The sequence below is a fragment of the Balaenoptera musculus genome, chromosome 15 (assembly GCF_009873245.2).
Source record: "Balaenoptera musculus isolate JJ_BM4_2016_0621 chromosome 15, mBalMus1.pri.v3, whole genome shotgun sequence".
NCBI classification, from domain to species: Eukaryota; Metazoa; Chordata; class Mammalia; order Artiodactyla; family Balaenopteridae; genus Balaenoptera; species Balaenoptera musculus.
In genome coordinates this window covers 25,556,390-25,571,450 of record NC_045799.1, presented here as the reverse complement: position 1 = coordinate 25,571,450, position 15,061 = coordinate 25,556,390, and the positions used below count along the sequence as shown (strand labels likewise).

At 39.0% G+C, this 15,061-nt stretch overlaps 1 protein-coding gene across 3 annotated transcripts in view; it reads left to right on the top strand.

Moving 5' to 3' along the window:
• CBFA2T2 (CBFA2/RUNX1 partner transcriptional co-repressor 2) overlaps window positions 1-15,061 on the top strand; it is a 188,824-nt gene that overhangs the window by 160,887 nt on the left and 12,876 nt on the right. For all 3 annotated transcript variants that reach the window (XM_036826331.1, XM_036826330.1, XM_036826329.1), the window contains exons 5-8: window positions 391-572; window positions 1,476-1,729; window positions 4,597-4,682; window positions 5,621-5,816. In XM_036826331.1, coding sequence (XP_036682226.1) covers window positions 391-572; window positions 1,476-1,729; window positions 4,597-4,682; window positions 5,621-5,816 — 718 coding nt within the window. The remainder of the gene's footprint in view (window positions 1-390; window positions 573-1,475; window positions 1,730-4,596; window positions 4,683-5,620; window positions 5,817-15,061) is intronic.

Sequence of the window (15,061 nt, the reverse complement as noted above, 5' to 3'; positions counted from 1 at the left end):
AGACTGAATTCCTCCTACTCCCATGTAGGCATTACTAATTCGCTAACTAACTGAAGTCTTCAAAAATGTTTAAGTTTTTAAATCATTATGTTCAACAAAGCTTTATTGAGCTTTGACTCTGTACTAGGCCACAAAGGTAATAAAGCATAGTTTCTTCCTTAAGGGGATTTACATCTTGTGGGGACAAGAGACAAGTTAACAGTAATTCAAGTTCAGTATAGTGGATGTCACTTTATTCAGAGGGGGGCATATGAAAATTAGAATGACAAAGAGTGAAGGGCTTTTGTTTTGTGTCATCTTGTTTGTGAAAGCCTTTTGAGGTGCTGAGCCCTGTGTATAGGGCCCAACACTGGGAAAACTGCCTTCCAGCCCCTACCTCTTCTTTTCAAGGCGAACCTGCCTCTGCTGCAGCGAGAACTGCTGCACTGTGCTCGGGCCGCCAAGCAGACACCATCCCAGTACCTGGCTCAGCATGAACACCTTCTGCTCAACACAAGTATTGCATCCCCTGCTGACTCTTCTGAGCTGCTCATGGAGGTGCATGGAAATGGAAAGAGGCCCAGTCCAGAGAGGTAAGCAGAGAAGAGCTTTGTCGTCCTTGCTTTTCTGGAACCACTCTGAGCTTTCCCTTTACTTGTGAAAGAAAAACAACTTGATTACTGTGGTGATATGTAGGGATGGACTCTTAGTTTTGCTTTGTCCCAACATCAGGTGGCAATATGCTTCTCAACTCTTTAGATGACTCTGTATACCCCTGCTGATAAATTCTACTTTTGAGCATTCTGTGGGTCCACTGCTCCAGAACCATGAGAAATATAATCTGTTCAAGGCATTTTTTTCTGATATGTGAAGTCTTGTAAAAGTATAACAGTTAATGAATCAGCTTTACTTTGAAGATTGAAATTATATTAATATAATTTATCCTGGAAATTTATGTATGAGTATCTACCGCTATTTTCTATGGTTTGTCAAGGAAGCAACATTTTAATAACAGTGGAAAATTTGTTACAATTGAAGCAAATGACTAAAAACCCTACCAATTCACAAGCGTATTAATTATGTGAGCCTTTTTTCTCCCATATAGAGAATTGTCTCTTTCCAGTACTGACCTCCACAGTAGCAAATTTGACCTTGAAACATTTCTAAATATAGTTGAACCCATAATCCTCCATAGTCCTATCACATAAGAAAATGCTGTCATCTTAGTTTCTCCTTTGCTTCATGAGGTTGAGATGTTTCTGCTTGGTTATGGATAGATTTGACCTCTCTTTTCATGCTGGGATAAATCAGTAATTTCCATTATCTGCCTGGCCCCTGAAGACATTTCAGTTCATGCCTCATCTCAAACCTTTTCTTATCATCTTCCTGTTTGTGAAAGTGCATAGCACAATACATAGCACAAAGTAGGTGCTCGGGCAGTGTTTGCATGAACACTTGTTGACAGGCTCAGACATGTACTTCCCATTCTTCTACAGGCGGGAAGAGAGCAGTTTTGAAAGAGATACAATTCCTCCTGAGCCTCCTGCCAAGAGAGTGTGTACCATTAGCCCTGCTCCCCGGCACAGTCCTGCCCTTACTGTGCCCCTCATGAATCCTGGGGGCCAGTTCCATCCTACTCCTCCACCTCTTCAGCACTATACCTTAGAAGATATTGCAACTTCCCACCTATATCGTGAACCCAACAAGATGCTAGAACATCGAGAAGTTCGTGATAGACACCACAATCTTAGTAAGTGGCATAAGCAGCATGGTAATGATTTAAATTCAGATTGAATCCATGGGTTTCTTTCCTGCTCAGTGATAAAGCAAAATACTATCATCATTGCTTTTTTCCACTGATAAGCTAAAACAATATTATACATAAAAAAGAATGTTAGAGTTATAGTATTCTCATTTGAAATTGATCTCAATTCATACCTTGTTGCTGTTATCATTATATGATAGAAGTAGGCTAAACATATTTTCGGAAATACACAATGAAGCATTTAAGAATAAAGGGATATTACTTATTCTGATATGGTTCAGAAGAAAAATAGAGAATGACAAAGCGAACTAGGTAAAAATATTCACGTTTAGGAAATCTGGGTGAAGGGTGTGTGAGAATTCTTTATTCTTGCAACATTTCTGTAAGTCTGAGTTTATTTCAGAATAAAATGTTTTTAAAATTAAACAAGAAAGTTGTAAAACGTGGTCTTAAGAGGTGAAAGTGCAGAGACATTTAGGTCAGAGGTAAGGCATACCTAAATTTAAATCTTGGCTCTGCATTCTAACTAGCTCTGTGATCTTATGCAAGTTGCTTAGGCTCTCTGTGCCTCAGATTACACATATCTAAAATGGAGAAGGACTTCCCTGGTGGCATAGTGGTTGAGAATCCACCTGCCAATGCAGGGGACACGGGTTCGATCCCTGGGCCGGGAAGATCCCACATGCCGCGGAGCAACTAAGCTGTGTGCCACAACTACTGAGCCTGCGCTTTAGAGCCCGCAAGCCACAACTACTGAGCCCATGCACTGCAACTACTGAAGCCTGTGCGCCTAGAGCCCATGCTTCGCAACAAGAGAAGCCACCGCGATGAGAAGTGTGTGCGCCGCAACAAAGAGTAGCCTCTGCTCGCCACAACTAGAGAAAGCCAGCATACAGAAATGAAGACCCAACGCAGCCAAAAAAACCCAAAAAATTTATAAAAAAAAATAAAATGGAGAGAACACCACCTCCTGTGCTGGGTAATTGTCACATTTGGACTGCCTGGCATACGCATCCTCAGTAACCATTAAATTTAAGAAAAAACAAAAAGGCCCCTAGCAGACCTCACCCGAGATCAGTTTTGAACAAAGCTCCTTGTCAAAGCTCAAATAAGTTTACTGTAGAAGGTTCTTTGTAGTTTAACTGCGGAGATATGTCAGAGCAGAGAACCAAAGGGCTGCTAGTTTCCAGAATTGGCCCTGCATTTCCATCTGTGGGTTGCCCTGTGGAGTAAAAAGTTGCAAAACATTTGCCTGTCCCCCCTTCTGACTTAGACTCACTAGCATCTTTCAGAGGCTCGGACCACAGTAGGGCCCTGGCTTCATGCAGTAGTAGCTGAATGGTGTGGGCCACGACAGCAGTGGTGTTCTCAGCTGCCAACATTTACTGAGTCTTAAGTACTTAGATTGTGGTATATGTACATTATCTCTTTTAATCCTCACACATAGGATTCCATGGAGTTTATGCCTTTTTATACATGATGACAGAACTATGGCCAGAATCACATAGCTAGAAAGTGGCAGAGACAAGATTCTGACCCGAGTTTTCTGATGCCGAGAGCTTGGGTACATTCCCAGTGTGCTATGATGGCTCCCTTAGCAGCTGTCCTGTATGGTTCTTATGTTAAAAATTTGCCTTCCTATTGATTTCTTCTATATTCATACACATTTTTTGCCAGTTGAATTCGTTACCTTCTAAGAGAAGTATGCCAAAAACTAGCTAGAACTGCATTTTGGTTAGATTTTCCTTGTATTTCTAACAGTTTTAGAAAAAGGTTTTTTCATCTTGAAGTGTTCTACTTGAAAGACCTTTAATCCTCTACCTTGAAGGTTTATTTTACAGTCAATCATTTGCTTTCCAGGCTGGTTATAGATTCCTTAATTTTCCCCAGTCCTCTTTTGAAAATGTATGCCCTAGTACAGTAGTTCTTACCAAATCATTTCCCACCCCCCACTTTTAAACAAATAAACTAACACTCCCCCAATTTACTCTCCTAAAATGAAATTTATGGATACTATAGCCTACCTTAGTCCCATAATTTTAGGATCAATATTCTAAAGTATAATACATAAGAAAGTATTTTATAATATATTAGTGCTCAGGCATGACTACACAAGAAGATATGATGAAATAAGCAGATGGTTGCACAAATACAGAATCACTATGAATACAACAGCTATAAATTCAGACTGATATCAGGTGTGTTACATTGACAGTTCAGATACTATGAGCAGTGTTGCCATGTGTGACATGATTTTCAAAGTAGTGGATAATTCAGTATATCCTTGATTCACATAGTCATTGCATTCATGCAAATTTCAGTAACGTATATCAAAAACCATGCAAAAAATTATACCTTGGTTAATACTAAGTTGTTTCCAAGTACTTGTACAGCACCAGCTCTGTTTGTGGTGGTTAAGCACTTGCATTGTGCCACAACCTTACCAACATTTAGTATGATTGACAATTTAATATTTTCCAATATATAGATGTGGAACCATCTTAGTGAAGATTTTATTTACCCTGTGTGACTACGTATAAGTTTGAATGTCTTTTTATATGTTTATGGATCATCTGTACTTTTTTGTCTGGGGCATACCTATTTATTTATTTCTCTTACCTGTTTTTCTTTTGGGCTATTTGTCTTTCATAATTGATTTGTAGGAGTTTTTTAATACATTCTGAATAGTGATTTCTTGTTGGTTTTATGTCATTTTGTGGTTTTATATCATTGTGAGTCATTGGCCTTAATAGTGTGCTCATAGTTGGTATGAATGTATTTGTATTTACTTGGTAGAATTCTGTTTACTGTATTCTTACCTCTATCTTCAAATTTAATCTAATTTCTAATAGGTCTAAATGGAGGCTATCAAGATGAGTTGGTAGACCACCGTTTGACAGAAAGGGAATGGGCTGATGAATGGAAACATCTTGATCATGTAAGAATCTTACAGTGTATAGTTTTCCTAACTACTTGTTACTTTTAATTCTTAATGTTACTGAGAGTAAGAGTGTGTATGCTTGAAGTGAACTAACCAGAGCTACAGTGTCTTTGCAATAAAAGCTGATTTATCTACTACTGCCGCAGCTAGAGAGCTAAGAGTAACTCCCAAATCTTTGTAGTGGGGTGATCACTTGAGGTCATAACCAAGTGAAGCCATGCAGTATAATGGTTAAAAACATAGGCTTATGAGTTTTAGGACCCAGCTTTGCCACTTCTACCTCTGTGATGGGCAGGTTCTTTCACCATTTTTAGCCTCAACTTTTATATCTTAAAAACAATAATGCTATATTATTTGAATTCATGGGGGTTGTAATGATATGCAAGGTGCTTATCACAGGGCCTGGTATAATAAATGGAGTGTTAAATAAATGGAGCTTCTCCAAATACAAATGAGAATTAGTACACTGGCACAGAATGTAAACTGTGCCCCATTGGAAAAGAGAGTTTCCCCTCTCACTAAAAAGGGAAGAGAAGATGTAATACCTGCTTGAAATATACATACAGTAGCTTTTCCTTCCTGAGTGATGTTGTCTCTGAACGTAATTCTCTGATTGCATTCTTATGTAAATCTCCTGCTTTAGGCAGAGATATAATGTGTTTTCACCATACTCTTTAAAGAACCATATTGTGATGAAACTGGCTGCTTCAACCATGATGAATCCAAAAAGTATTATTTTGAAATCTTAAAAATTGTGTGTATATATTTAAAGAGAAATAATAAGAAAGGCTTTCAAATATAAACTTGATATTGCTAAATCTGTAAGCTTCTTAAACCTTTATTCATTATAGTTTGTTTACCTGTCCTTGATTTTCAATGTTGATTGTATGAATGTCCTCATCCCATGGCTCTGCCTGACTTCTTTCCTGGCTCAGGCCCTGAACTGCATTATGGAAATGGTAGAGAAAACAAGACGCTCCATGGCAGTCCTGAGGCGCTGTCAGGAATCAGATCGTGAAGAACTCAACTACTGGAAAAGACGGTACAATGAAAACACAGAGATGAGGAAAACAGGGAGTGAGTTGGTCTCCAGGCAGCACAGTCCTGGGAGCGCAGATTCTCTCAGCAATGGTAAGGGGAGAATCACTTCAGTTGACAAGGGAGGCTTTTTATATATCTTTGTTGTTGTTGTTGTTGTTGTTTTTTATTTTTGAGACTTTTTATATTTTACTTTAAAAGGAAGATGGTACTAGATTGTGGAATTAGAAAGACCTTGGTAATTATAAAAAATATGTCAAGGACTCAGTATTTGGCATGTTCAAGAAATACTCTCTTCCCCACATAGAATGAGAATGTTTGTCATTTGGTTCTGTTTTCAACTCTATACTGTATATAAGTGCTGAGTGATGATCAAAGAATGTTTGGATGTTAAATTCAGCCTGGCTGAATGTACTTGGGACTCTCATGTACATCACATTCATTCCTCACGGTAGCCCTAAAAAGCTTCACCTCAGCTTCCATCCCCCTTTCCCCATTCCCTATCTAGAAAATTACCATTTATTAACCTCTGCCTGGACAAAAAAATGAAAAGTTTTACTGTACCAAGCTGGATTGTGCCTTCCTGCCTTTTCCCACCCTGAAGCAGCAGAGATATGAACAATTGTTGAGCTCTCAATCCAGGATACATCCAGGACACCACAGCTATTCCTCCAAAAATGTTCCCTCACATTGACCTAGTAACTGAAAAGGCACCCTATCCAAAGGCATGGCTAAATGAGGGGCCACCTGTGATCAGACTCTTTCCCCACCCACCCACTTCAAGCTCCCAGTTTTCCCCAGGGAGAATGACTCCTCTTATGGCAAACCTAGCATATTCCACAGAAGACAGCCATTAGTCTCAAAAAGACTACCAAAAAAATTGAGGCAAAGACATTGGTAACTAAGGGATTGCTCTCCCCCACCCTACCCACAGAGGTGACTCTTGAGCCAACCATAGATTAGCAACATTGTGTGGAATATCCAGCACAGCAGGACATCAAATACTTACAGTACAATTCTTTTAAAAGGAACCTCAAGCTAATTCTCAGGTATCTCTCACCATCTGAACCTTCACAAATACTCCCTGTCACAGCTCACAGAAACTTACTTGCCCTAACTTCACCACCCGAATCACAAACCTTCCATCGAAGCTCTGCAAGTGAGGGTGTAGAGTGCAGAGTGAGCGTGGTCCAGAGTCGGCTCTTCTCCAGCCAGGACTGCAGGTCTTGCTGGTGTTGTTTAGAAACACTGCTTTGCATTGAGGGTTTAGCTAGGGTGACTATGGCTATCGTCCTGTCGTAACTATTACCAGCACATCTCTTACTCTCGAAAATGAGGACAATTGGGATGATAAATTATATTGTCACTACAGGTTTACCTCTTCATGGATCCTAGGGTTTCCTCCTCTCAGGTTTCTCAGGGCACTGTCAATCTGTCTGACTTAAACAGTATCTTTATTTATGCATATTATACATATTTAGTATTTTTATTTCATTGTTTATTTCTCTTATAGTACGTTTGTTGCATGCATTGTAGAAGGAAATCATAATATCCTAAACAAGTGAGCTACTCAGTGTGGACCAGAACCACTCCAAAAACTACTTGTTACTGGTCTGTGATGATACGAGGAGCTTGCACAGGATGGATCAGGCACCGCTTGCTTCACTCTAGGAAGAGACTGCTACACTAAGCAGCTCACTTAGAGACGTCGTTGTTTTGCTTGCATTCTGCATAAGCTCCTTATCTCTTCAGGGACTAATAACGGTTTGCAGACCAGCACTTTGAGCAGCACTGTCTGTACTGGGCAGTGTTTGGGGGCGTAGCACACAAACATACTCACCAGTGACTTTTCAGTAGTTAGATAAGTAGTGTTTTAAATGTTTGACGTTATATAGAAACCTCTGGTGGATTGTTATTTAAGTATTTAATATTTATGTGTTTTGGTGATTTAGAGAGAACTTGAATGGACTTTGGATGACATTATTATTTTCCCCATTTAAAATAATGGAATGTAGGTTTCCTCTGTCTGAAAATTTGTGGTTCACAATATTTTCAGGAACAGATTTTGGTCAGGGATGCATGAAAGGAAAGTATTTTGGTATTTTATTTAAGGACACATAAATAAGTATGAAAACAATAAGGAAAAACAAGAAAATGATTATCACAGAATTCCAGAGAATAGTTTCCTCTGGGTATGTGGCATGGAGGATGTTGATGATGTAGAGTGCAGAGTGAGCTCTAATCATCTTTATCAGCTATTAGGACAGGATTACAAGTCCAGCTGGCATTATTTAAACATTACTATGGCTTACACTACTCACTTCTTGGGGATTTGGGGTTGCCAAAAGTGTTTTCTATCTTAATCTGGAGGTTTTTGTGTTTTCACTTTATAATTTTTCATTAAATTGTACATTAGTATTTTTATGAACTTGTTAGCATCTAATATTTTGCAATTAAAGTTTTGTTTTTTTAAAAAAAAGGAAAGAAACTGACTCAGCTATCGGTTTTCCCCAGTTTTTCCTGAGAATGAGAGTCACCTGGGTGTTTATTAGAAATACACATTCTAGACCTTTCCCTGGAGGTTATGATTCAAGGACCCAGGAATCTGAATATATATATATATATGTTTAATGAGTCCAATAATCAGGCAATTTTGGGAAAGCTGCCTGCAATTAAGTCCACAGTCAGGGGGCTTTCATGGAGCTTTTTAGTGGCTTGCATTCGTATGACCAAACTCTAGAGGTAAGCCTCTAATAAAGGTGGAGACCAAAATCAAGAAACAGAAATGTGAGTTAACAGCAGCTTCTCAGAGAAAGGAAAGCTTAAAAAAATATGTTGTTAAAAAAAAAAAAAATGTTGTTAATATCCATAGAGAGAAAAAGATTTAAAAAAACCTAGAGGATCCATCAAACTCATATCCAAATCATGAGTTTCAGAAACAGTGAACAGAAAGGAAAAATAAAATAGTTACTGAAATTCTTTTTAAATTTTACCCAGAACTGAAAGACAGCATTCCAGCTTGAACCAGTCTATCAAGTAAACAACACAGTGGAAGAAACAGATTTACCAATTAGCATCATTGAAAGCTGGAAGACAATGAAAGGAAAATTATTTTAACCTAGAATTCTGTATGCAACCAAAACAATTGTTAGATTAATAACCCACAATTTAAGGGGGAAAAAAAATGCACCTCCCATCTACCTTTATCATGGTGTTTACCGCATTTGGGTAGGATGTGCCCCAACACAGGGAAGTAAACCATAAAGTGGAGAAAACATGGAATTGATAAAACAGGATGCAACCGAGAAAGAGAGGAATGGAATCCCTGGGATATTTGGGAGGGTCCCAAACAACAGTGGGACATTCCAGGCTGAAACAGTCCAGAAAGCAGCCGGTTCAGACCGGAATAGCCCATCAGCTTGCTGGAGATTTTTTCTAGAAAAGGAAATTTATAAAATATTTACACCACAGGATGAGAATTTGAGATTGAGTTAGAAATAATTACATAAGAAACTTAGCACATGAATAAATCAGTTATTAGCTCTAAGAAAAACAAAAACTTGTTCAGGAAGATAAAAAGATTCATAGAGGGACTTCCCTGGTGGCGCAGTTGTTAAGAATCCTCCTGCCAATGCAGGGGACATGGGTTCGAGCCCTGGTTTGGGAAGATCCCACATGCTGCGGAGCAACTAAGCCCGTGCGCCACAACTACTGAGCCTGCGCTCTAGAGCCTGTGCGCCACAACTACTGGAGCCCACGTGCCACAACTACTGAAGCTGATGCGCCTAGAGCCTGTGCTCAGCACCAAGAGAAGCCACTGCAATGAGAAGCCTGCCCACTGTAATGAAGAGTAGCCCCCACTCGCTGCAACTAGAGAGAAAGCCCACGCACAGCAACGAAGACCCAACACAGCCAAAAATAAATAAATAAATAAAATTTATAAAAACAAAAAAGATTCATAGAATATGAACCACATGAATCAGCTGTGATTAGCATTTACATTGAGTACTGTAAATGTTGACTATTGATGTAACAGAATTTGAGTATATCTCTGTTTGGGGGAGGGGAAGGAGAAGGAATTGTTATTGTGTCTGGTGGGCTGGGGGGAGGTTAAAAGAGAATGAATTCTTTCCTTCTGAAATGGCTAATCAGTCAATAATGCCTGCAACTTGAAAGATCAAGATGTACCAATATCGGAAGAATCAACTAAAAAGGACACTTTACCATTGTTACAACAGAAAATATATATATGACCTACAGAGAGGTGACGCTCCTAGTGTGGTTTGGGAGACCTTAACCATGAACACTGGGTTCTAAGCCAGGCACTTTTCTTCAGTAGTTAGCCCTGGATACCCCCTTAGAACCCATCTAAGGACCTTTGGAAAACTCCTGATGCCCTGGCCCCACCTCCAGAGATTCTGATTTAATTTGTCTGAGATGGGACCTGGTCTCCAAGAGCTGAGAACCATTCCTTTATGTACTTTATCACTTAATTCTCAGAGCAACCTCATGAGGTAGCTATCTTTTTCTTTTCCTTTCTTTCTTTCTTTCTTTCTTTTCTTTTATTTCCTTCTTTTCTTTCTTTCTTTTCTTCCTTCCTTCCTTCCTTCCTTCCATCCTTCCGTCAAACTGTATGGCTCATTGTAGAAAATACAGAAACATAAAGAATTTACTAGTTTATCATCCCACTAAAGAGTTTTGGGATGTGTCTGAGAATTCTGGATTACAACTTTGTATTGATTTCTTTGAAAACATAACTTCATATTAAGCATGTTTCTCACATCATTGAGGATTTTATGAATATAATTTTAATGACTATACTATAGTATTCCACCATGGAAATAAGCTATAATTTCCTTAAGCCATTCCTATTGTTGAACATTAAGGTTTTTTGCTTGTTGTTTCTTTTTCAGTGAATAATGCAATATTTAAAATCTTTATATGTAGGGATTTTTCCTTTAGGATATATCCTTAGTAAAATTAATGGGTTGTGGATACAGACATTTGTGTTCATTTGATCTTGTTTTATTTTGATGGATGGGATAGCTAATATGGGGTCAAATCTATCATTTTCTTTATGGTTTTCCTTGACCTTGATCCCTACCCAAGGCACAATAAATTTCATCTATATTATATTCAAGTTTTGTGTGTTTGCATGTTAGCTATCCAACTTTTAATTCTCCAGATAGTTTAAATTTTCCTACCATCAGTTGATACCCATCCTTTATCTATTAAAATGAAGTAATTATCAGATGCTAATTTGGTTAAATACTTCAATCTATTTCCTTCACTGATCTTTCTGACTATATTAGTTATCACTTTTAGTAATAATAGCTTATGTGGGCTCTTACTATGTTCCAGCCAGTGCTAATAAGCCTTTTACCTGTGTTTTCAAAACTGCCTATTGAGATATAGGAACTACCATTAGATTTATTTACAGATGGCAAAACTGAGGCTTACATAAGTTAGAAACTTGGCCAAAGTAGTCCTACAGCTATTATGTCAAGATTGTAAGTAGGGGACTTCCCTGGTGGCGCAGTGGTTAAGAATCTGCCTGCCAGTGCAGGGGGCACGGGTTCAAGCTCTGGTCCGGAAGGATCCCACAAGCCATGGAGCAACTGAGCCCGTGTGCCACAACTATTGAGCCTGCACTCTAGAGCCCACGAGCCACAACAACTGAGCCCACACACCGCAACTACTGAACCCCATGTGCCCTAGAGCCTGTGCGCCGCAACTACTGAGCCCACGTGCTGCAACTACTGAAGCCCACACGCTCTAGGGCCTGCATGCCGCAACTACTGAGCCCGCATGCTGCAACTACTGAAGCCCGTGCCTCGCAACAAGAGAAGCCACCACAGCGAGAAGCCCGCGCACTGCAACGAAGAGTAGCCCCCGCTCACCGCAACTAGAGAAAGCCCGTGTGCAGCAACGAAGACCCAATGCAGCCAGAAAATAATAATAATAATAAATTTTTAAAATAAATAAATTAATTAACTTAAAAAAGAAAGATTGTAAGTAGGACATTCTATTCCAGAACCAGCACACAATCTTAGTGATTATGATAGCTTCCCAATATAATATCAAACTTATTATTATAGCTTCAGAATGTGTTTTAATATCTGGTAATGTTATATCCACTTCATTTTCTTGGGTGTTTTAATTTCTTTATTCTTTAAATGGAATTCTAAAAAATGAACTGCATTGCAAAAATGTCCAGCATTACGGAAACATATAGATTGTGAAAAATCTTATCCCCACCCACTTTTTCTCTCCTCTCTTGGGCTCACTTATTAGCAAATTAGTGTGTTCTTAAGGAATTTTCTATGCCTATACTTAAAGATAACTTTTCTCAATTTTTTGTTTTGAAGTTTTTCAAACGCAAAGAAATATTAAAAGAGCAGCACAGTGACCAATGATGTGCCCCATACCTAGATTCACCAGTTTTTCACATTTGCTTTCTCTCTTTATAGATGGGTAGATAGGTAGGTACAGTCTCCCCTAAACCATCATGATACTCCTCCTTAAATGCTTCATTTTGTTTCTTCTAAGAACTAGAGCATTCTCTCACAGAAACACAATACCATTAGTCCCCCACTTCTGATCCATATATTTGCATTCTCTGTCTGACCTTTGATTAATAGCCTCTGAAACTCTAGTTTTCTTAGTAAATGAGCTGAAAATTTTGGCTTCTGGAAATAACCATGAAAATGTCCCTAGTTTCCAGGCATGTCCTGACTAAGCCGAGAAGTTCCTTTAGGGTCATTTGCATCCTCCCCTCTTACATCTGTCAGAGAAAGAAAATACTGATGACTGGACAGATACAAAGTTGATGACTGAAATGAAGTGGCTTTTCCTTGTTCGTCAAGGCTTCCCCATGTCCACACAAGTAAGCAAGTATTTCTTCTGTCATTTAACACCAATGACTGCTTACCTACACACTCAAACTCTTTTCCTTACAGGTTTTCCTTATTTAAGACTTAGTTGACATTGATGAACTACCTTCTCCTTAGCTTGTGTTACTTTGCCTCTTCTAGTCCTAGATTTTTCCTTGTATTTATTTTATGGATCTTGGGTTTCTAGGTATTTGACAGATGGCCACATGAGTCAGGAACTTACCTATGTGGAAAAGAGTTCATTTCTTCAGTTTTCTTGGCAGTGGTGTTAGCACTTCCTAGAGATCTCAGTCTCACAAAAAGTACTAATACTATCAAAATTTTAAGACATGGGGTTCCCTTTTGGGGTGATGAAAATGTTCTGGAAATGATGGTTGTACAACATTATGAATGTACTAAATGTCACTGAATTATACACTTTAAAATGGTAAGTTTTATATGTATTTTACACAATTAAAAAAAAAAAACTCGGGGCTTCCCTGGTGGTGCAGTGGTTGAGAATCTGCCTGCTAATGCAGGGGACACGGGTTCGAGCCCTGGTCTGGGAAGATCCCACATGCCGCGGAGCACCTAGGCCCGTGAGCCACAACTACTGAGCCTGCGCGTCTGGAGCCTGTGCTCTGCAACAAGACAGGCCGCGATAGTGAGGGGCCCACGCACCGCGATGAAGAGTGGCCCCCGCTTGCCGCAGCTAGAGGAAGCCCTCGCACAGAAACGAAGACCCAACACAGCCAAATAAATAAATAAATAAATAATAATTAAAGGCGCTAATAATTAAAAAAAAAAAAAAAACTCATTATCCCCTCAGCTCTGGGGTGATACAGAAGTAGGTTCTCTGTGCTGATAGCTTTTGAAATAGGAGAGATTCCTTTCCTATCCAAGACCAGTTTGCAGCCAATTCTCAGGCATTCTTATAAGGACTAAAGTGCCTCTGGCAAACATTTCATGCCAGGCTGGCCTCCCTTGCCACACTGGGTGTTCCCCCTGGTTCCTCTTTGCACCATGGGTTGATGAGTGTTCAGAACATAAAATCTACTTTTCAGATTAACCTCAACAGAGCATAAGAAAGTGAGTAAGTCTGCTAGCACTGACTCATTTAAAAAAAGTTTTAAAAAACTCAAATTACCTTAATTAGTTTTCATACTTTATAAAACAATGAAAACATTTCTTATAAAACATTGTCTTATAATCACAATAGATATATATGTTAAAGTCACCCTCCACCCCATGCTTTTCCCAGCAACAGTGTATTTGAAATACACTGTTCCAGATCAGAGTATTTTATTTACTAGTTGCTTTTTTTTTTTTTTTTTAAGTTTATAAGCATTTTAAAGGAAACTTCCTTAAATCACATATAAGGATTCAGAGTTGGCAAGAAACAAAAGCCATATTCTGTGACCGATAGAAAGCAGTTGCCAGAGAGCTGAGCATGATGGATACAGTTAAATTGGATACAGACACAGCACATACACGCATGTATATGTGCATAAATATCGACTCTTACATTTATACATTTGTTTTTAGGGAAGTACCTTAAAAATACCTACATGTTCATAGTGGGGAAGGACATAGAGATAAGTAAAAAGGAAGTGAGGCTTGGGCTTCCCTGGTGGCACAGTGGTTAAGAATCCGCCTGCCAATGCAGGGGACACAGGTTCGAGCTCTGGTCCAGGAAGATCCCACATGCCGCGGAGCAACTAAGCCCATGCGCCACAACTACTGAGCCTGCGCTCTAGAGCCCACGAGCCACAACTACTGAAGCCCACGCGCCTAGAGCCCGAGCCCCGCAACAAGAGAAGCCACCACAATGAGAAGTCCGCCCACTGCAACGAAGAGTAGCCTCCGCTCGCCGCAACTAGAGCAAGCCACATGCAGCAACAAAGACCCAATGCAGCCAAAAAATAAATAATAAATAAATAAATAAATTTATTTTTTAAAAAAAGTGAGGCTCACTTTTCATCTCACTACTTTGAAATACTACTAATATTTGAGGCACGCATGTGTTTTATTTTTTATTGAAATATAGTTGATTTACAATATATAAGTTTCAGGTATACAACATAGTGATTCACAGTTTTTAAAGTTATACTCCATTTATAGTTATTATAAAATATTGGCTGTATTCCCTGTGTTGTACAATACATCCTTGTAGTTTATTTACTTTATACATAATAGTTTGTACTTTTTAATCCCCTACTCCTATTTTGCTCCTCCCCACCTTCCCTATCCCTACTGGTAACCATTAGTTTGTTCTTTATATCTGTGAGTCTGTTTCTTTTTGGTTATATTGACTAGTTTGTTTTATTTTTTAGATTCCACATATAAGTGATAACATACAGCATTTGTCTTTCTCTGACTTATTTCACTAAGCACAATACCATCCAGGTCCATCCACATTGTTGCAAATGGCAAAATTTCATCCTTTTTTATGGTTGAGTAGTATTC